Genomic DNA, 22711 nt, shown 5'->3' with positions numbered 1-22711 from the left:
GGGGGAAGCAGACACACTGAAGCTCCCAATCCTCCAACCGTCGCTTCTTGTAAGGGACCTTTTCGTCAGAATATACCATGTTTACTTCCTTCCCTTTGCTTTCAGCCATCTTGTCTCGAACTCCCTTGACCAAGTGGGCAAGTTCTCCTGACTTGACAGCCTCTTCGATTCTCTTTTTCAGCTGGAAGCAATCGTTGGTGTGATGTCCCTTTTCTTCATGGAATTCACAGAACTGAGTGGAGTTCTCGTTTTTCCGACTTTTGGGAAGAGGCCTGGGAGGTCTAAATTTTGCTTGACCTCTTCCGTTGCCAGGATTTCTTGAGGGGTTTTGGTGAGAGGAGTGAAACTCATACTCTTATCTCTGCTTGGAGGGTTTCGCCCTTCAACCCTTCGAGGGTCTGAACCCTTCGGGCGTCTGTCGTAAGAGTTAAAGTTGCCTCTCTTTCTGGCTGGGCTGCTACTTCGCCAATGTCACACCCCAACCGATGGCGGAATCATCGGGGCGCGGCACTGAGCGAAACAGATTGTTCAGAAGTTTCCACAACAACTATCATACAATTCAGTTATATAACACGTCCCATACCGTGTCCCAAACAATAACAAGTTATCATAGAAATCAACTAAACAATATGGGAACTGTTCCGACAACTCAAATTCTTAATTATTACAAACCGAAAGTAAATATTGTTTTAAGACTTCTAGACAGCTATCCGTAAATCTTACTGACTACAGGTGCCAGTACAAGATCTACAGATAATTATGGCCCTGGAGCAGATACGTGGACACTGTCCTAAGGTCACTGGCTCCTAGAAGCTTATTATTGCTTCGCTTCCCTAGCAAGCTAGTAGCTTAAACACCTGTCACATACGTTAAAATAACAGTCAATACATATAATGTAAAGGTGAGTACACAAGTTTGATATAGCATATAGAGTTCGAATAGTTTACGCATAACCAAGCACGTACACAAGGGCAAACGATGCATGTAAATTATCAACATGGGACCATCGATACCAATGACTTCGAGTTGACTGTCCGAGACAGTTCGCAATACATGATTACCACCGTAATCCATGCAAGTAATTGTCCTTAGCAACCCCCGTGTGAACGGGTGCTGAGTCCAAACTATAGTACTACGTTGCTAAAGCAGGCAGATAGCACTCCACGTGTAAACATAATAAACAGCAATCATTTAGACAAGTAATACATGCAAGTAGGTTAGCGTTCAAATAGTTTGTGTTGTTTGTGATTTTGATAGATTACGTATGTAACACCCAAAAGTGCTGAAAGCAAAAAGGGGTCGAGTATACTCACAGTGGTTGGTTGTGGATTGAAGGGAGCACTGAGAATAGGTTAGCCTGAATAGTTTGATAACACAACGATGAGTAACGCGGAAAAGAAAAAAAGTAAACAATGTACTTGGATCGAGTAGGCCATTCGATCGGACAGCAGTTCGATCGAGTGGGCTGTTTGATTGGTTTGAAAGTCCGTTCGAACATCCATTCGATCGGCTGGCTGGCTCGATCGGCTGGTTCCTTCAAGTGGATTGTTTCTTCCTTTGATGTGAAGGATGTGTTGGTGTATGATGGTTTGTACTACCTTTCAAGTTGGCCGATCGAACAGCTGTTCGATCGGTTAGCCCAACCGATCGGTTAGCATTGCATTGTTTTCAAATATGTCACTCGATCGGTTGGCATGTTCGATCGGGTGACATTCCAATGTTTCGAAAAGTCTAAGTGTTTAAAGTATAGTATCTCATGATCCGAGCAGTAATGATTACAATCGAGTGGCGTAGTCGATCGAACAGTACCTCGTCAATACTACACTTTTGGTGAGTTGGTGGGTCTAAGTGCTTAGTCGATCGGTTAGCCTAACCGATCGGCTGGCATAGTCGTTCGGTTGGGCTGTTCGATCGAACAGCCTAGCCGTTCGGCCAGCTTCTCGATTTGGTTAACCTATCACTTAACACTTGTTTCTTCCCGTGAATTGTTGATGTTTTAGAGATATTTTGACTACGAGTTGAACCACAAAGCTGGAGTCTCTACTTAGTCTACTGACTCGAGCAGGAATCACCCAAACTCGGTCAGAGACGGTTTGGAACCCAAGTTTAACGCTTAACCCGGAATCGGTATATCTCTCGGTAGAATCCCGAATCTTGAACCATGTGTTCGTTTAGATTGATTTGTAAATCGGTTCAAGCTTCGTTTTCACCGGTTTGAGTGTAAAAGAGTTGAAAGATAGATGAAGACTCATCTTCCAAATCCTTTTCCACCGTGAAATGTTAAGATCTTTGGAAGATTTTAGGTTATTTATGTGGAAATCGGTTAGATCTAGCTTATTCATGGTTGAATGAAGTCAAGAACATGAAGTTCTTGATGAACACCAAGAACACCATGATGACATCACTCAAGAACACCTAGATCTTGGTGATTTCATGGATGAAATCCAAGTTTTGAAAGATAGAAAGATGGAGAATCGATTAATGAACAAAAACGTACAAGGATTAGAACGAAATACTTACCGGTTTGAGAGAAATCTGAGATTTAGTGAGAAGAAGAGGCTGGTCGGTCAGAGCTTTTCCAAAAGTGGAAAGCTTGACAAGGACAGCCCTATTTATAGGCTTCCAAAAGAGGAAAGGGTCTGCTGATCGAACAGCATCCCTGATCGAGCAGCTGTCCGATCGAACAGCCTGTTCGATCGGCTAGCCTGTTCGATCAGGTTGCCCTGTTCGATCGGCTTGCCTGGTTTTTGAGTGTTTCGCGATGATTTTCGGTATTTCGAGTTCGATGGACGATGATTTGAGGATGATAGAATTCCTAATCAAATTACTTTTAGTTCCAACTACTATAACTACATACAAGCATCCTTACAACCATTTCGGGTTCGATTTCCATTGGGTTTGATTCACCTTTGAGTCTTGATTGATTTGATTGATTCACCACACACTTTAACATAAAGGTAAACATGCACAAGTAACACATAAGGCACACACACACGTATAAAAAGTACAAAAATCCCCACACTTGAGTTCGATGATTGATTGATTAGCTTGATTACTGATTGACTAGCTTTATTGCATTGTTACTTCCTATCATTCACAGTCGGTCGTTGATTCACAGTTCGATTATCGGTCGATTAGTTTGATTATTCAACACTTACTCCAAATAATACGAAAATCAAAATGAAACTAAAATGAAATTAATCTTCATTAATCTTTAATTCCAATAACAGTCAACACTTGACTTTGACTTTGGAAAACACGGGGTGTTACAGTCTCCCCTCCTTTAGGGAATTTCGTCCCGAAATTAGGCCGAGAACCGTACATCGCCGTGTGATTTTACCAATTTGATGCTTCAGATCTATCTGAATAACTGCGGGTACTTGGCCTTCATGTCACTTTCGAGTTCCCAAGTGAACTCCGCGCCTCGTTTGCCTTCCCATCGCACCTTTACAATAGGAATGCGAGAGCGTCTGAGTTGCTTGGTCTGTCGGTCCATGATTTCGACAGGCTTTTCCACGAAGTGTAGAGTCTCATTGACCTGAAGATCGTCGAGTGGTATTATCGCGTCGTGGTCGGCTACACATTTTCGAAGGTTTGAAATATGGAAAGTCGGGTGGACATTGCTGAGTTCCTCCGGTAATTCGAGTTTGTAGGCAACTTTACCGATCCTTTCCAGAATCTTAAAAGGTCCAACAAATCGAGGCGCAAGTTTCCCTCTTTTGCCGAATCGGACTACTCCCTTCCAAGGCGATACCTTTAGGAGCACGTAGTCGCCAACTGCAAATTCGCGGGGCCTGCGTCGTTTATCGGCGTACATCTTTTGTCTGTCCCGGGCCTTTACCAAATTTTCCCTTATCTGGTGGATCTTGTCAGTCGTTTCTTGTAGAATCTCGGGCCCAGTCAATTGTGAATGACCTACCTCGTGCCATACAATAGGCGAGCGACATCTCCTACCATACAAGGCTTCGAAAGGTGCCATTTCGATACTGGAGTGATAGCTATTATTGTACGAAAATTCGACCAATGGTAGGTGTTTGCTCCAACTACCACCAAAATCGATAACACACGCACGGAGCATGCCTTCAATAGTACGAATCGTTCTTTCAGTCTGCCCGTCGGTTTGCGGGTGGAATGCGGTACTCAAATTCAGCGTCGTACCTAGAGCTGCTTGAAAAGTTTCCCACAATCTCGATGTAAACCGAGCATCGCGATCCGAAATGATGTCTCGAGGCGTACCATGATTCTTAATGATCTCGTCGGTGTAGATTTGGGCTAGCTTGGCCACCTTATAGTCTTCTCGTATTGGCAAAAAGTGGGCTGATTTGGTTAGACGGTCGACTATAACCCAAATACTGTCGTGACCTGATGGCGTGGTCGGAAGCTTAGTTATGAAATCCATAGCTATGCTTTCCCACTTCCATACTGGTATCGGCGGTTGTTCGAGTAAGCCAGAGGGTCTTTGGTGTTCAGCCTTGACTCTTGCACAAGTTAAACAGCTACCAACATATAGAGCAATATCCCTTCTCATCCCAGGCCACCAGTACTTGTAGCGAAGGTCCTGGTACATTTTGTCCGCACCGGGATGAATGGAATATCGGGATTTGTGAGCCTCGTTCATGATGATCTTTCGCAAATCTGTCCTCCTCGGAACCCAGATTCGGTCCAGATAGTAGAATATCCCGTTGGCTTTGCTCACGAGCTGAGTTCCATCGTGATAGATTCGCTCTTTCTTCAACGTACGCTCATTGAAGCAAGCGTGTTGTGCTTCGCGGATGAGAGCTTCGAGGTTATACTGAGCCTGGATGTTTCGAACACCTATCACGTAATTCTTTCTGCTGAGGGCGTCTGCAACTACATTCGCCTTGCCTGGGTGATAACGGATCTCACAGTCGTAATCGTTGAGAAGTTCTACCCATCGGCGTTGACGCATATTGAGTTCTCTCTGGTTAAAGATATGTTGTAGGCTCTTGTGATCGGTGAAGATCGTACACTTTGTACCATACAGATAGTGTCGCCAAATCTTTAAGGCAAAGACAACTGCGCCTAGCTCGAGGTCATGGGTTGTATAGTTCTTCTCGTGGATTTTGAGCTGTCGAGAGGCGTAAGCTATAACCTTGTCTCGTTGCATGAGCACACAGCCAAGTCCAAGGTTTGAAGCATCACAATAGACAACGAAGTCATCGCTTCCGTCCGGCAGTGTAAGAACTGGTGCGTGGCACAGCATGTGTTTGAGGGTTTGGAAGGCAGTCTCCTGCGCGGTTCCCCACACAAAAGGCTTGTCCTTATGAGTAAGGGAGGTAAGCGGTACAGCAATCTTTGAGAATCCTTCGATGAATCGCCGGTAGTAACCAGCTAATCCGAGAAAAGAGCGAACTTCTGACGGATTCTTTGGCGTAACCCATCCCTTGACTGCCTCAATCTTTGCAGGATCAACGTGTATACCCCGACTATTCACAATGTGACCCAGAAATTGAACCTCCTCCAACCAGAACTCACACTTGGAGAATTTGGCGTAGAGTTGGTTTCCCTGAAGCAACTCGAGAACCAATCGCAAATGCTGCGCATGTTCGGCCCTCGATCTGGAATAGATCAGGACATCGTCGATGAATACAATGACGAAACGGTCTAAGAACGGTTTACACACGCGATTCATCAGATCCATAAAGACCGCGGGTGCGTTGGTCAGACCAAAAGGCATGACAACAAATTCGTAGTGGCCGTATCGGGTTCGAAAAGCGGTTTTGGGTATGTCTTCCTCTTGAATCCGCAACTGATGATAGCCTGAACGTAGATCAATCTTGGAGAAGCACTGAGCACCTTGTAGTTGGTCAAACAGGTCATCGATTCTTGGTAAGGGGTATCGGTTCTTGATGGTCAGCTTGTTCAATTCCCGGTAATCGATGCACATTCGGAACGACCCGTCCTTCTTTTTGACGAAAAGGACTGGTGCGCCCCAAGGAGAAGTGCTCGGGCGAATGAAGCCTTTTTCAAGTAACTCTTGGAGTTGGTTTGAGAGTTCTCGCATCTCAGATGGAGCGAGTCGATACGGAGCCTTGGCTACTGGGTTGGCTCCTGGAATAAGGTCGATTCGAAAGTCGATATCACGGCTTGGAGGTAATCCAGGAAGATCATTAGGGAATACCTGAGGAAATTCTCGGACAACAGGAACATCATTGACTTCAACTTTCTTTTTCTTGTCCGTCTCAGCTACAACAATGTTGGCCAAGAAGGCTCGATATTCCTTGCGGAGATATTTGCGAGCTTGAAGACAGGACATGAGCTTGAGATCTTTCGCAGTAGTTTCACCATAAACACAAAGAATATCACCACTAGCTAGCACAAAACGAATCATCTTATCGGCACACACAACTTCAGCATGGTTTTCACGAAGAAAGTCCATGCCTACTATGACATCGAAACTTCCGAGTTGCATTGGAATGAGATTAATCGGGAATATATGATTGTTGAGCTTGAGGGTACAATCACGGAGCACAGAATTGACAGCAATGGTTCTTCCGGTAGCGACTTCTACTTCGAAAGGCGTCGAAAGATAAGAGCGCTTACGTCTAAGAAGCTTCTCAAATTCAAATGACACAAAGCAGTTATCGGCTCCAGTATCAAACAAACATGATGCATATATACCATTCACAAGGAACGTACCATTGACCACGTTGTTGTCAGCTTGAGCCTGACGTGCATTGATGTTGAAGGTTCTGGCGTGAGCTGCTTGCTGTTGAGGCTGTTGTTGTTGTTGCTGGGGTTGTTGAGCTTCTTGTTTCACCACTCTGTTCGGGCACCGGTTTGCGAAGTGGTTAGGGTCACCACATGCAAAGCAGGTCCGAACATTGTTTGCCGGGGCCTGTGCAGCTTGAGGAGCTTGAGGAGCAGGGAGTAGAGCCTGGTTGACAGCGGCTTGAGCTTGAGCTTGACGGGGACCATAGCGGCAACTCGCAGTGAAATGCCCGTAAACGTTGCAGTGGGCACAGAATCGGCAGGCCACACCCACCGGGTGATGATAAGAACATGTAGCACAGAGTGGGTGGGGGCCGGTGTACGCACGCTTCGCTGGCGGCGCATTGATCACTGGCGCAGTGCGCTGTGGTTGTTGCTGTTGTTGCGGTACTGACTGAAGAGGAGCAGCATTGGTTGCGGCGGCGCAACTCTTGTTCTTCTTTCTCCTCCTTGAAGACTTGGAGGCTTGGGCAGTGGTGTTATCGATTGATGCGGCGGTGACTTGATGCAGGGGCTTGACTTGCTTATCCCAGAAACCAGCCTTCACCCGCTTGTCATTAATCTCAGCGGCGAGTAGGTAGGTTTCCTCGATCGTTGCGGGCTTGGAGGCGTGAACGAAATCTGCGACACAATCCGGAAGAGCACGGATGTATTTCTTGATGGTCATGTCAGAAGTCTTGACCTGGTCGGGACATATGATACTCAATTGCTTGAAACGGGCAGTGAGACCAGCATTGTCTCCCTCCTTTTGCTTGATACCCCAGAACTCATCCTCCAACTTTTGGCGTTCGTGGGGAGGACAGAACTCGTCCATCATGATTGCTTTCAATTCCTTCCACGTCAGCTCGTATGCAGCGTCGTTCCCGCGCTTGTTCCTTTCTGCGGTCCACCAGTCCAAAGCTCGTGACTGGAAGACACCGGTAGCATTGAGAGTACGGAGGTGATCTGGGCATCCGCTTTGACGAAGGGTGACTTCTACCGAGTCAAACCAATGAAACAGAGCCGTAGGGCCATCTTCACCGGTAAACTCTTTTGGCCCACATGCCTTGAATTGTTTGAAGCTAAAAGTAGCTTTGTTGGGATCTTTGGGCGTGAGGGTTCGGGATTCCTCAGATGACTTGCTTGCGTTCTCGAACACATCACTGACGGCTTTTGCCAAGGTCTTAGAGATGATAGCAGCCAGACGTCGATCCCTTTTCTCCTGGCGGGTAAGACGCGAGCGTGATCTAGGTTGTCCAGATGACGACATGGTCTGCAATAGACATCGTCACAGGCTCAACACAACGAATTCGAGTCTCACACGTTCTTAGATCTCTAAAGCTTAGAATCACGTCGCATCTCTCGTCACGTAGCACGTATAATCACATAAGCACATAATCATAGAGGCACATAAGCACAGAAGCAATTAGGACACATAAGCACAGAAGCAATTAGGGCACATAAGCAATTCAGCAAGTAGAGCACTTAATTTCCTAAACACATACGCAATTTTATCCCAGAGGTAGTTAATGTCACGTAATTCCTCCTATCAGTACGCAGTAGCACACCTAGTTTCCTGACAGCCTCTAAGTTCTTGAATATAGCGGTCACATACAACACATCGAGTAGCATAGTATGGCGTAGCGTAGCATAGCATATGGGTTCCGTTTAGATCACATCAACAGGGATTTGAATCGAGATAGGATAGCAACAAAAGTCACGTAGATTGATAACAAATGGAGTAACCAACAAATCTTAAAACACGTAAACAGGTAAATCATATAAAATCGACAAAACAACACTCAAAATCGAAAAATGGATTGTCTGCGGCTACTAGACTTTGACTAACCACGGCAATTTAACTATTCGCAGTTGACTTGTCGTCACTTTCGACTCTAGGGGACATGTTTCTGCCTCGATTCTTGGGCATTATGCATGCGCATTCTAGGCCATACTCGTGAGTTCAGGTCGTTGGAGTCCGTCAATTGCCTTGGCGAGATAAAATTAAAGTTGGAATAACTGCCAAGGTTAGGGTTTCACTCCTAGCTTAGCAATTCCTTCCTTGTTTTAAGAAAATTTTAGGGGAAGTTTTCATCAATTTATGGGTTTCAGCCCCGAATTTGGTATAACTTTCCCCCGTTTTGTTAGAAAATCGCACAAAATAATCGACAAAAATTTGTAATTTAGGCAGGAATTTGCGGGTTTCACTCCTAATCCCGTCCAAATTACAAAATTTGGCTCGGAGTTCGGATGTACTGATACAACATAACATAAAATAAGCACATAAACTTGGTCTCTTGGTTCCTGACTATAGTCTAGGTCTCTAAGACAGCGATCCGGACTAGATCGTGCCCAACCTAATTCCCTATAGTTATGGCTCTGATACCAATCTGTCACACCCCAACCGATGGCGGAATCATCGGGGCGCGGCACTGAGCGAAACAGATTGTTCAGAAGTTTCCACAACAACTATCATACAATTCAGTTATATAACACGTCCCATACCGTGTCCCAAACAATAACAAGTTATCATAGAAATCAACTAAACAATATGGGAACTGTTCCGACAACTCAAATTCTTAATTATTACAAACCGAAAGTAAATATTGTTTTAAGACTTCTAGACAGCTATCCGTAAATCTTACTGACTACAGGTGCCAGTACAAGATCTACAGATAATTATGGCCCTGGAGCAGATACGTGGACACTGTCCTAAGGTCACTGGCTCCTAGAAGCTTATTATTGCTTCGCTTCCCTAGCAAGCTAGTAGCTTAAACACCTGTCACATACGTTAAAATAACAGTCAATACATATAATGTAAAGGTGAGTACACAAGTTTGATATAGCATATAGAGTTCGAATAGTTTACGCATAACCAAGCACGTACACAAGGGCAAACGATGCATGTAAATTATCAACATGGGACCATCGATACCAATGACTTCGAGTTGACTGTCCGAGACAGTTCGCAATACATGATTACCACCGTAATCCATGCAAGTAATTGTCCTTAGCAACCCCCGTGTGAACGGGTGCTGAGTCCAAACTATAGTACTACGTTGCTAAAGCAGGCAGATAGCACTCCACGTGTAAACATAATAAACAGCAATCATTTAGACAAGTAATACATGCAAGTAGGTTAGCGTTCAAATAGTTTGTGTTGTTTGTGATTTTGATAGATTACGTATGTAACACCCAAAAGTGCTGAAAGCAAAAAGGGGTCGAGTATACTCACAGTGGTTGGTTGTGGATTGAAGGGAGCACTGAGAATAGGTTAGCCTGAATAGTTTGATAACACAACGATGAGTAACGCGGAAAAGAAAAAAAGTAAACAATGTACTTGGATCGAGTAGGCCATTCGATCGGACAGCAGTTCGATCGAGTGGGCTGTTTGATTGGTTTGAAAGTCCGTTCGAACATCCATTCGATCGGCTGGCTGGCTCGATCGGCTGGTTCCTTCAAGTGGATTGTTTCTTCCTTTGATGTGAAGGATGTGTTGGTGTATGATGGTTTGTACTACCTTTCAAGTTGGCCGATCGAACAGCTGTTCGATCGGTTAGCCCAACCGATCGGTTAGCATTGCATTGTTTTCAAATATGTCACTCGATCGGTTGGCATGTTCGATCGGGTGACATTCCAATGTTTCGAAAAGTCTAAGTGTTTAAAGTATAGTATCTCATGATCCGAGCAGTAATGATTACAATCGAGTGGCGTAGTCGATCGAACAGTACCTCGTCAATACTACACTTTTGGTGAGTTGGTGGGTCTAAGTGCTTAGTCGATTGGTTAGCCTAACCGATCGGCTGGCATAGTCGTTCGGTTGGGCTGTTCGATCGAACAGCCTAGCCGTTCGGCCAGCTTCTCGATTTGGTTAACCTATCACTTAACACTTGTTTCTTCCCGTGAATTGTTGATGTTTTAGAGATATTTTGACTACGAGTTGAACCACAAAGCTGGAGTCTCTACTTAGTCTACTGACTCGAGCAGGAATCACCCAAACTCGGTCAGAGACGGTTTGGAACCCAAGTTTAACGCTTAACCCGGAATCGGTATATCTCTCGGTAGAATCCCGAATCTTGAACCATGTGTTCGTTTAGATTGATTTGTAAATCGGTTCAAGCTTCGTTTTCACCGGTTTGAGTGTAAAAGAGTTGAAAGATAGATGAAGACTCATCTTCCAAATCCTTTTCCACCGTGAAATGTTAAGATCTTTGGAAGATTTTAGGTTATTTATGTGGAAATCGGTTAGATCTAGCTTATTCATGGTTGAATGAAGTCAAGAACATGAAGTTCTTGATGAACACCAAGAACACCATGATGACATCACTCAAGAACACCTAGATCTTGGTGATTTCATGGATGAAATCCAAGTTTTGAAAGATAGAAAGATGGAGAATCGATTAATGAACAAAAACGTACAAGGATTAGAACGAAATACTTACCGGTTTGAGAGAAATCTGAGATTTAGTGAGAAGAAGAGGCTGGTCGGTCAGAGCTTTTCCAAAAGTGGAAAGCTTGACAAGGACAGCCCTATTTATAGGCTTCCAAAAGAGGAAAGGGTCTGCTGATCGAACAGCATCCCTGATCGAGCAGCTGTCCGATCGAACAGCCTGTTCGATCGGCTAGCCTGTTCGATCAGGTTGCCCTGTTCGATCGGCTTGCCTGGTTTTTGAGTGTTTCGCGATGATTTTCGGTATTTCGAGTTCGATGGACGATGATTTGAGGATGATAGAATTCCTAATCAAATTACTTTTAGTTCCAACTACTATAACTACATACAAGCATCCTTACAACCATTTCGGGTTCGATTTCCATTGGGTTTGATTCACCTTTGAGTCTTGATTGATTTGATTGATTCACCACACACTTTAACATAAAGGTAAACATGCACAAGTAACACATAAGGCACACACACACGTATAAAAAGTACAAAAATCCCCACACTTGAGTTCGATGATTGATTGATTAGCTTGATTACTGATTGACTAGCTTTATTGCATTGTTACTTCCTATCATTCACAGTCGGTCGTTGATTCACAGTTCGATTATCGGTCGATTAGTTTGATTATTCAACACTTACTCCAAATAATACGAAAATCAAAATGAAACTAAAATGAAATTAATCTTCATTAATCTTTAATTCCAATAACAGTCAACACTTGACTTTGACTTTGGAAAACACGGGGTGTTACAGCCAACCAGAACCCCTTTTTCTTTGTTCTTTGATATCAACAGCTTCCTCTCCTCGAATGTGAGCCTCGGCTCTTTCAAGGGCTTCTTCCAAGGTTTTGGGTAGAGATTTGTTGAAATCTCGTGTGAGATACTTAGAGGTTATGGCGTTCATAAAACCAGCCACCCTCATTTTCTCATCGGCCCCCACGCAGGTTAGCCCCTCTTTCTTATATCGTTCAATGAATGCTCGTAGGCTTTCATCATCGCGTTGTTTTATCTGGAAGATCACTGTCGCGTCTTTAACGTATCTCCTTTGTTGGGAGAAGTTTGCCAGAAAGCCTCTGCTGAGATCATCAAAGCTTCGAATGCTTTGAGCAGGAAGGTCGTTGAACCAGATTCTAGCGGACCCAATGAGGGTCTGCATGAACATTAGGCAACATTCAGCGTTCGACCATTTTTCTATTCGAGCAGCACCAGTGAAGATCTGAAGATGATCTTCGGGGTCTTCGGTCCCATCATACGTTTTGATGTGGGCAGGCATTTTGATCTTTGACTGGAAGTCATAATCAGCTATCTGTCTTGAAAAGCATGAAAGGTTACTTGGCTTGTAAGGTTTAGCCAAGTCCTCTTCAGGCCTCGTACCCCCGTTGTTATTATTGCCGTGGTTTCCCTGGGTGGCCAGCACTTGATTGATGAAGTGTTGCCAGGGGAAGTTGGCCATCATCTGAGACATCATGTTGGGTACGAAATTGAAACCCTGAAGGCTTCCAGGACCAACCGAGCAACTTACCCCAAGAGGGGTGCTGGCAACAGCACTTCGTGCTAAAGGGAGCACGGACAGGGCTTGCTCCCATGTGGTAGTTAGAGAAGTGGGACAACTGGTCACCGGGGATTGTAGGAGTTGGTCGAGTGTTAACTCGTGTCCCAGAGGAGTGCTACTAACAGTTGGTTGGGAAGAGAGAATAGGATGAACAACGGGATTTGCCATAGTGGACAGATAAGGGTGAGGGTTTGAAGGGTTGCTAGGACCGGCTTCACTTCTTGTAACGAAGGGTGGTAGAGGTGGTCCAGGAGACAACGTTGGCTCAGGTTCGTCGTAATCTAGACGAATCCTTACACCTTTCTCCCTTTCTCTGTTCACATGTTGGTTAAGAAGTGATCTTAGCTCAAGGAAGTTATTAGCGACCCCCTCGGGGGTAAGTTCAACACGTGCCGGAGTGTCTGACACACCAACGTTGGGAGACGGAGCTCCAGATCTAGATGGGGTTGGTGTGTTAAAGGTAAGAAACTCGGGTGTACTCCCCGGAGTTGAAAAAGGCGTTGTTATTATTGTGTGAGCTTGACCACTTCCCGGGGTAGAGGTGTTAGGGATCTGGTTTACCTCTCCCGGAGATCCACTTTCTGACATGGTGGTTTTGAATGGAAGGAGCTACACGTACCAGGTCTCTTTTGAGGAGAAACAGCGGCGTAGCCCCACGGTGGGCGCCAACTTGTTGATGCAACAAACACGGGACCAAGGATGGTAGCTGGGCTGGTCAGGCAAAAGGGCTGAAGGGTTCAGTTTTGCCTAATGCAGGTCGCGGGGTCCCTCCACGTTTGCAAAACGTGGAAGGAGGTTCACTAGTATGTTTGAATTATTTGCTTTGAAGTTCTTTCTCCAAGGCCGACTCGGATCCAGAAAAGAAAGCAAATAGAATGAATGAGATGAATCTGATGAAGAGTTATTTGGAAGTGACAAAGAACTCTTTGAATGACTAAAGATTAAGGAATCTCTGTGCTTTTTGGAATGTCTTTGAAGTGTTTATGAGCTGTCTTCTTATAGTGGAAGACACCTCTCGAAATGGCATGGACTATACTAGCGAGACCTGTTTGCTTATGGAGGGTTTCCCCTTTTGGGGTTAAAGGCTTTGGACCCCTGGTTAATAGAGTGTGCTTGTGCAGACCTGCTCTGACTTTGTGAGTTGGTGAGCGTGAGTTGGTGGGACGAGGCTCTAGACATGACTAGTTACTGTTTCTCGATTCCCTCATTTTACAGCTTTTCATCCGATGAACCTTTCAACCTTTTAAGCACTTTGCATATTAATAATTTTATTCATCCTTGGGCTACCCCCGTCGTCAAGGGTCAAAGAGCGAAGCCTGAACAGAGGTCCGATCAGAGGTTCATCACTCACAGGTGCCTCTGCAGACGGTATTCAGGGAGCCTAGACACAAAGTAATATGCAACAGAGTGAACCCTCTCTGTATCCCCAAATCAAACCGGTCTCACCTAAACACCCGGTATCAAAGATGCCTAGACACAACAAATAATGATGCAAGACAGAAAATAAAAGAGAGATAGAACGATCTCACAGTGGGTGCCAGCAAAATCCAAAGGGATCAAGGTTTGTAACCTTCACTTAGGGTTACAGAACCTTGATCAGAAGACAGAGAACAGATCTGTTGGTTTGCCCAAAAGGGACCAACGAGAAATCCTTCAAAAAATAGATGCGAGCAAAACCCTAAAAATTTAGGGTTTCGTTCTTCCAGCGGCGGCACAGCAACCACAAGCAATCAGTGAACAGAAAACCAACTAGTGGACCACTGGACCACCAAGACTTCAAGCACCGCCGTCATAACCCTAGATCAGAGTCCTTGGACTGATATACGGATAAGCAAGCACCGGCGATTGCAGCGGAAGACCACCAGAGCACCAATTTAACCTTGGAGCTCTGATACAATGTCAGAACTTTAGGGATGAATCAACAAATGAAATACCAATTTATTAGAACTTCTTTACTAAAAACAGTACAAAGAAATCAGCCAGTCATCACAGATTGACTGGTGTACAAATATAACCAAAAGGTTAACAAGGAAGAGATCAAAACACCCTCACGAATGTACGTGTGAGGAAGAAATGAGAGCAGATGCACAAGTGTTCGAGAAGGAGCAGTGTGAGACGGTGATAGCCAGGATCCCAAGGAGCCAATATAAAGAACCGGATCAACACAACCCTTAAGCCCACCGCAACATGGATCAGCCCAACAGAGCCCAACGCCAACCAAGGAAACCGGAACCAAACCTCAATCAAAAAGGAAAAAATGGGCAACGGTTAGAAACTAAAAAGGAAAACATTTAAACTGAAATATATGTAAAGAATATAGAATATTTTTAACAAATTATCATGTTAGAGGTCTAATTTGTCACCACTAGCTCGTTATGTATATGTTTTAAATCATCATGTTAGATATGCCACCACTAGTCAAATCATCATGTAAGGATTTTAGAAAGGAACATATAGAATAAGATTATTTGACAATAGTTTATTAAAATATAATTATTGCTATACTATAAGGATCAATTAGTAATTCTTAATAAGTTAAGGTCCAATATGTGACATAATGGGTCCGTTACTCCATACATTTATATACTAGAGAAACTCGGTGGAGATCACTCCACCGACTTTTCCTTAGTTAGATACTAAAAGTGAAGTCCTTTAAGACTAGAAGGAGTGGGGGCTGGCTGAGGCCCGGCTAGGACCGGCGCCGGTCCCCCACACCGCCCCCCTCCATCCCACCCGTCCTCACCAGCAAACCCAAGCCAGGCTCGCCGGGCCACCTTTGAAGCATATAGCCGTTAATAACGGCTAGTTTTATAAAAAAAAAAAAAACCTTTTTCAATTTAAATATATACCCATTCTTTATACCATTTCTTCAATATTTCACCCATTCTTCTCCCATTCTCATCCATTTTTATAATAAAACACTCCCATTTTTATACCAATCTTTTATAAAAAAATATCTCTTCATCCACAATGGCATCTAATCCTTGGTGGTCCGGCTCTTCTTCGGATGAAGAGGAGATGTTTTTCGCAAACGCTGTGGTAAAGGCGGCGCAGATTCTTTTGGAAGAGGAAGAGGACTCGTCTGAAAACGTTATTACCAGACGAATACAGGTTAACAGAGACCGCGAAGGAGCGCACGAGAAATTGGTTAACGATTATTTTTCTGATGCACCCCTTTACAACGCCGACACTTTCAAACGAAGGTTCCGAATTAGTCGCCATTTATTCACACGGATTGCTGATGATTTGGCGGGGCTAGACCCGTTTTTCACTCAACGACCCGATGCTCGTAATTATGAAGGGTTCACCACGTTACAAAAGTTTACTGCGGCCATTCGCCAACTGGCGTACGGGACAGTGGCCGACGCGTTGGACGAGTACTTACAGATGTCGGCAAGAACCGCGCGGGAATGTTTGTATCGGTTTTGCCATAATGTGGTGAAACTGTATAGCAAAAAATATTTGCGGAAACCAAACGCGTATGATGTTCAACAGTTGTACCAAGCTCATGAAGCAAGGCACGGGTTTCTGGGAATGCTTGGTAGCATTGATTGTATGCATTGGGCGTGGCATAACTGCCTGACTGGGTGGCGAGGCCAATACACGCGAGGTGATCACGGCTATCCAACCTTAATACTTGAGGCCGTGGCGTCACAAGATTTGTGGATCTGGCATTCTTTCTTTGGGCTCCCTGGTTCACTCAACGACCTCAACGTGCTGTACCAATCGACGATCTTTAGCGATGTCGTTAATGGAATCGGACCGGACACCCGTTTTACAGTATCAGGGGTTGAGTATAGACGCGGGTATTATCTTGCTGACGGAATATATCCGTCTTGGTCTACAATTGTCAAGACTATTTCATATCCTGAGGACGAAAAAAGGAAAAAATTCGCCAAGCGTCAAGAAGGTGCAAGAAAAGACATCGAATGTTGTTTTGGTGTTTTTAAAAAAAAATGGGCCGTCCTTGAACAACCGGCACGTGCGTTCACACCGAAGCGGTTGCGCCTGATTATGTACGCTTGCATTTTGCTCCATAACATGATTATTGAAGACGAAGGTCGGGCGATTTGTGAGTATGATGAGAATGCATCTTACGGGAATACTGTCCCGGTAGATCCGACGCAACAGGATTTAAACTCGTTCGCGCTAACCAACGACTTCACGCATATAAACCTTCAACAGGATTTGGTAGAACATATTTGGAACAACGTTAACGTAACGGACGGTGCCGAAGAGGAAGACGAAGACGAGTAGTTTAGTTTTTTTTTTTAGGAAATGTAATATTTTTTTTATTTTTCGGAAATGTATTTTTTTTTAGGAAATGTAATTTTTTTTATGTTATGAAATGAATTTATTTTTGTATTTGTTAATTTTTATAAAGTTTTTATTAAGTTAATAAAGTAAAACTTAGAAAATTATAAAATAATGAGGTGGGGTAGCCCCATCCTCCATCCCCCTCAATTATGAAGGAGGCCCATCCCCACGAGCCACCTATGTGGCACCTACATGGAGGCTCATCCCCGTGGAAATGTGCCAAACCATAATAAGAGCTGAAAGTGTTGAAGTGGTTTATGAGTTTACATTTATTGCTGCACCCGAGATCGATCAGGACAATTTTGACATTTTATTTTCTTCGCATGAAATTTTACTTATATCTTAAAAACCAATCAACAATCATAATAAAAATCTACTTTTGTCAAATCTTACTTTCACCCCTTAAGTTTAGAAAATATTATTTCACCCCTTAACTTTCTATCAATTTTGTAAAATGTTACTTTAACCCCCTCAAGAGTATATATAATCTGATTTTTCATTAATAACTTTCGTTCGTTAACTTTAAAAAAAACTAATTTGTTGCGTGCTTATTTTTATATACGTGTTTTTATAAATTCGAGATATTCCACGTTTCAACGAAATTTTTTTTGGAAACGAGTTGTTTTACCTTTCTATCCTTAAACTTTGTGATAATGTCAAAACTAATCCCTCTAATTTTGTAAATGTCGCTTTAACACCTACAAGTTTCTAAAATTTCGTGTTTACCCTAAAACTAATTTCTTAACGTTTATATTTTTTTTTTGTATATGTCGATATAAATTCAAGTTCAACTACGCTTTAACGTAATTTTTGTTTGGAAACAGGTCAATTATCTAATGTTTTGTTTTTATGTATGTTTGGAGTTGAACTACGTTTTCACGTAAATTTTCTTTGGAAACAAATCAGGTGAAATGTAATACGTTTTCATTTGACGATATAAATTTGAGTTGCTATACGTCTCGATGTAATTTTAGTTCGAAAACGAGTCGATTGTAGTCTATATTTTATCACGTCGTGTATGACGCCAACATACGTGTTTATTTTATATACGTTTTGAGTTCGTTTACATTTTGACGTAATTTTTCTTTGAAAACAAGTCAGGTCAAATAAAATACATTTTCATTCAACGATATGAACTCGGATTACTTTACGTTTCAACGTAAATTTACTTCGGAAACGAATCAGGTTGATTGTAGTCTACAATTTATCACGTCACATAAGACGCCGCCGCAATGCGCGACGAGTAAAAAAACTAGTTTATTCTTAAATTAAGACATTAGTTTGGTGCATAGCCTATCCCACTTCATGGATGTATTCCAACAAAACATAGTAGTCATTTCAACCTTGCATTATTCAGACACAACCTTTACATCGTTTATATCATAAAAGGATACAACCAAGGGAAAATACAAAGCTATAGCATATATTAAACTTGAACTTGAGGTTGAGTTTGAGTTTGAGGATGAGGAGGCGTTTGAGGATGAGGAGGCGTTTGAGGATGAGCTTGCCCTAGCTCAATATCTTTGTTTGTCTTGAATACGGGCTCAAATTGGCCGAGATAACCTCCTAGTTGAGTTGATAATCCGACCTTATCAATGGGCTCACGATGATGTGACTTGCAAACAAGGTAAAGCATCGTTTGTGCCACATAACCGATCAGAAACAAGTTCATGAGTAGGAAAAGACATAGGAGTCCTATGATTAAGCTAAAAAACGTGAAGTTCCACATAAATATGTAGAATAAGATCAATATACCTGCAAAAACACAATATAACACGAAGAATACGAACCACGATAACAACTTCTTCCCTTTAATAAGTTGATTGCCTTTCATCATTGCTTTTAATCCATATGAGCTTTCCAAAACAGTAACCACACTGGCCAACTGCCAAATCGCTGTTATATATATAAATCCGATGCAATATAGTATAAACAACACCCAAAACATGACATAACCAAACGTGGTGTCTGATATGGTGGTTGCATAAATGCCAGTTGCCACTCCTGCCACCACGTTATAGACAAAAAAGCCCAAGTAAGTCCACAAGAAAGTCAAAGCAAGTCGTTTCCAAACCCTAGGCACAATTTTCAATACTTTCTTGAATGCCACATCACTACCCGTGTACACCGTGGCTATGGTGTAAACGATGGCAGCAGTGGAGAGGAGAGAGAATAGGAAGAGGAAGGTTAAGTAGACAAATTTTAAGATCCAATAACGAATCCATAAAGATGTTTCACGATGATGATAGTAATAGCGATATTCATTACTTCTATAGCCACTAAAACGCCAATCAAGTATGTCAGCGATGACGATGTGAGCCAAGAAGATGAAGGAGAGTGGTAGGATGAAAGTTAGGGTGATTTGAGCAAATATTTTCTTCCATGAGAATATGGTTTTGATAGATTCTTTGTATAGACCAAAGAAGCCTACATTTTGCATCTCTGCTTGATCTAAATCCATGATTTAACCTTTGGGAATAGATAGAAGAGAAGTGTAGATGAATGGAAGTGTTTTGGGGCTAAATTTATAAAACAAAATTATTCCTTGAAGAGGCTGTTAATTTGTAAACAACCGTATAGAATATTATAATATCCATCATTGAGACAAAAGGTTAGATGGCCATAGTTTTCTACGAGAAAGCTACATGTTGTGTTGATATAATCCATTGTTTGTGTTGTTTAATATAATCCAATTTAACTATCTATAACAAATGTTAGATTTACACATATTCACACACTTAAAAGTGTTTATAATTATAAAGTATACGCTTATCTTTTATGTGGAAATATGTCATCAGCAAGGTTTTAGAATTTAGTTTTAGTCAAAATGGTTGTATATCCACAATTAAAAGTGTAAAAACATCAACCACATACATTTATGTGGATTGTGTATACAAGTTTTAAGAAAATTTTCCACAACTCACTATCATCAATCCATCTATCAATAATGCACCACTAAAATTAAAAAATAACTGTACTTAAAATCATGCTTAACTTTTTTTAAAATATGAAAATGAAAATAATTTCAAAATTAATACTAGTAATAAACTTGAATATATCTTTACACAAACGTATATGAGCAACTATATGCATAGATATAAATAACATAAATGAACTTTCATAAAAAGTATTATATCGTATTGTTTATTTACTAAATAAACGAACATAAATCAACTTTAATCAGTCACTTAACGTAGGATTCATTTACCTATCAATTATTCTGTTAATTATTTTTGGCTTTCAGCCACCTATTATACCATCACCAATAAGTGATAACAATAATAAACCATGACAAAACATTATATTCTTGAATTGTATATTTAAAATTGATTGACAATAACCATGCAAGCCACTTTCTTGTATTATTACTTTAATTGTAAAAATGTTTTCATTTATTTGTTTTTGTTGATAACTATGTATTTTTGTCTATTCCATATTTTTTTTATTGTACAAACGAAATAACGATCGAAATGTCCTTTAGAATATTTACATAACAACGTACGTCAAGTACTTTTCACCATCCATTAGTTTTTTCTGTCATTTATCATCGAAAGTAACGTGCAAGACACAGCATTATGCTTGTATCCAAATTTACTTGTAATATTTTGTTTAGACAACGCATAATCAATTTTGAGTAACGAAACATATGAATAGAGCAAACTTAAACAAGTTTGAGCCCGAACTCGAGCTTAAAAATAAGCTTGTTTATTAAAGCAATGCGAGCCCAACCTTTACATGTTGAGGTTAAGTAAATTTGTAAGTCTATAAACGAGTCTATAATTTATATAATTTTTCATTTAGTATGCTAACTATATATTTATATAGTTAAAATTATAGGGGAAAGTTCTCTGCTTTCATCTCATTTATTAATTAGTCGACTATCATCCTTCACACTAAAATTTTTGCTTACACACATCAAAATTTATCATACACGTTTTGAAATTTATCTTACACATATTGAAATTTATCCAACATAACCCATAATTCATCCTACACACCTCGTAATTTATCCTACACTTTAAATTAATTTTTTCTTCTTTGAAAAAATATATTTTTTGAAAATAAGTTACAAATTTAATGTAGTTTATTAAAAATGAAGACTACCAATAATGAAATATCTAAGTTTACCAATATACATTTAAACTAATATTAAATATAAAAATTAAATAGAATAAAATGAAAGATTCTTATAGGTTAAAATTTCTTCCTTTTTATTTTTACAAAAAATTCTTCTCATTTAAACCCTCTACTATTAATATATATACAGGAATGATCATAATAACAAAGTAAAATATTGTGATGTTATATATAAAGTTATAATTATGTAAATAACTATAATCGTAGATTAATTAATAAATAATAAATGAGCTTAGCCCGAGCCAAGCTCAAGTATTACTCTATTAGGAATATAGCTCGAAACGAAACAAGTCGAGCTCAAATTGTTTATACTCCTATACCTGGTGCTTGACAAATAGCATTATAGTTATAACGAAAATGGGGTAGACAAATATATAACCACCTGTGTTTCATAACTAAAACGAAAGACACAGATGTTCATATGGTTCTTGCATTTTATACGATGGTGGTGGGTGGTGGTGTTTAACCCTCTGTAGATCTTAGAAGATTTTAAAAATAGTTGGGCCAAGTCTGCACCAAGAAAAGCTCGCGTAGACGTTTTCTAATGAAACGTCTTCGGAAAAACAAACAATCTGCAGATAGCAATGTCTGTGTGTGTTCTGCGTGACGCGGAAAGAAGGGACTGCACAAATCCTTTTTTAGAAAAACAAACACCACCTAAAACTAATTCTGAATTAACGACCCAATGTAAAATGTTGAGTTTAAATAAAAATAACTAATATACATAAATTTATATTTGTATGGTATATATTTAAAGAGTATGTCAGGGAATTGTGCTAGACAACTTATATATTTAAAGAGCCTGTCAGGGAATTGTGCTAGGGCGCTGCCTGACACTTCCCCAGTGGCCTAAACAAATTACGATTTACCCCTCAATTTAGAGTTACGATTTTGTCCCTTGTTCAAAATTACGATTTTGCCCCAAGTTCAAAATTACAGTCTTTCCACCATTGTAACTTTTGATAAATTATGAATTTCCCCTAGTCAAAATTAAGAATCCCCCCCCCCCCCCCGGTTCAAAATGCAGTTTTGCCATTATTATAGCTTTTGACAAATTATGATTTTACCTCAGTCAAAATAATGATTTTCCACTAGTTCAAAATTACAGTTTTGCCATCGTTTTAGTTATTTTTAGCAAACCTATGGTAGTGTTATGTTTTAATTGGTTGACTTGATGTAACTTTTATCCGTGCCAGGCAGCTGCCTAGCACTCGCTCATTGGTACTAACAGATTACAGTTTTACCCCAGCTCAAAATTATAGTCTTACCATCGTTTTAGTTTTTTTTTTCTAGCAAAACTATGACAGTGTTTTATTTTAATTGGTTGAGAAATATTTGGACAGTGTCCCGCAACACGTGCGGGGCATAAAACTAGTTATTTATTATATGGTAAGTAAAGTAAAAAACATTTAAGTTTTCACTGATTTTACGAAACATTGCATAAATCTCCTGTCGACAATTAAATGCCCGTTTATAAAAAGGCCGGCCCAACATATTAAAACACTTTTCGTTCCATTTGAAGTGTACCAAAAAATTCTAGAGAAAATCTGAAAA

At 41.2% G+C, this 22711-nt stretch overlaps 2 protein-coding genes across 2 annotated transcripts; one reads left to right on the top strand and one right to left on the bottom strand.

Annotated features, from left to right (window-relative positions):
- Positions 1-15673: 15673 nt before the first annotated feature.
- On the top strand, positions 15674-16960 carry LOC110870427. The gene has a single exon (XM_022119608.1). The coding sequence runs from the start codon at positions 15674-15676 to the stop codon at positions 16958-16960; it is 1287 nt and encodes a 428-aa protein (XP_021975300.1).
- Positions 16961-18446: 1486 nt separating this feature from the next.
- On the bottom strand, positions 18447-19481 carry LOC110873518. The gene has a single exon (XM_022122456.2). The coding sequence runs from the start codon at positions 19479-19481 to the stop codon at positions 18447-18449; it is 1035 nt and encodes a 344-aa protein (XP_021978148.1).
- Positions 19482-22711: the final 3230 nt, after the last annotated feature.

Source organism: Helianthus annuus, chromosome 8, assembly GCF_002127325.2.
Source record: "Helianthus annuus cultivar XRQ/B chromosome 8, HanXRQr2.0-SUNRISE, whole genome shotgun sequence".
NCBI lineage: Eukaryota > Viridiplantae > Streptophyta > Magnoliopsida > Asterales > Asteraceae > Helianthus > Helianthus annuus.
The sequence above is the reverse complement of the archived record's forward strand: the minus strand, read 5'-3'. Positions and strand labels throughout refer to the sequence as shown.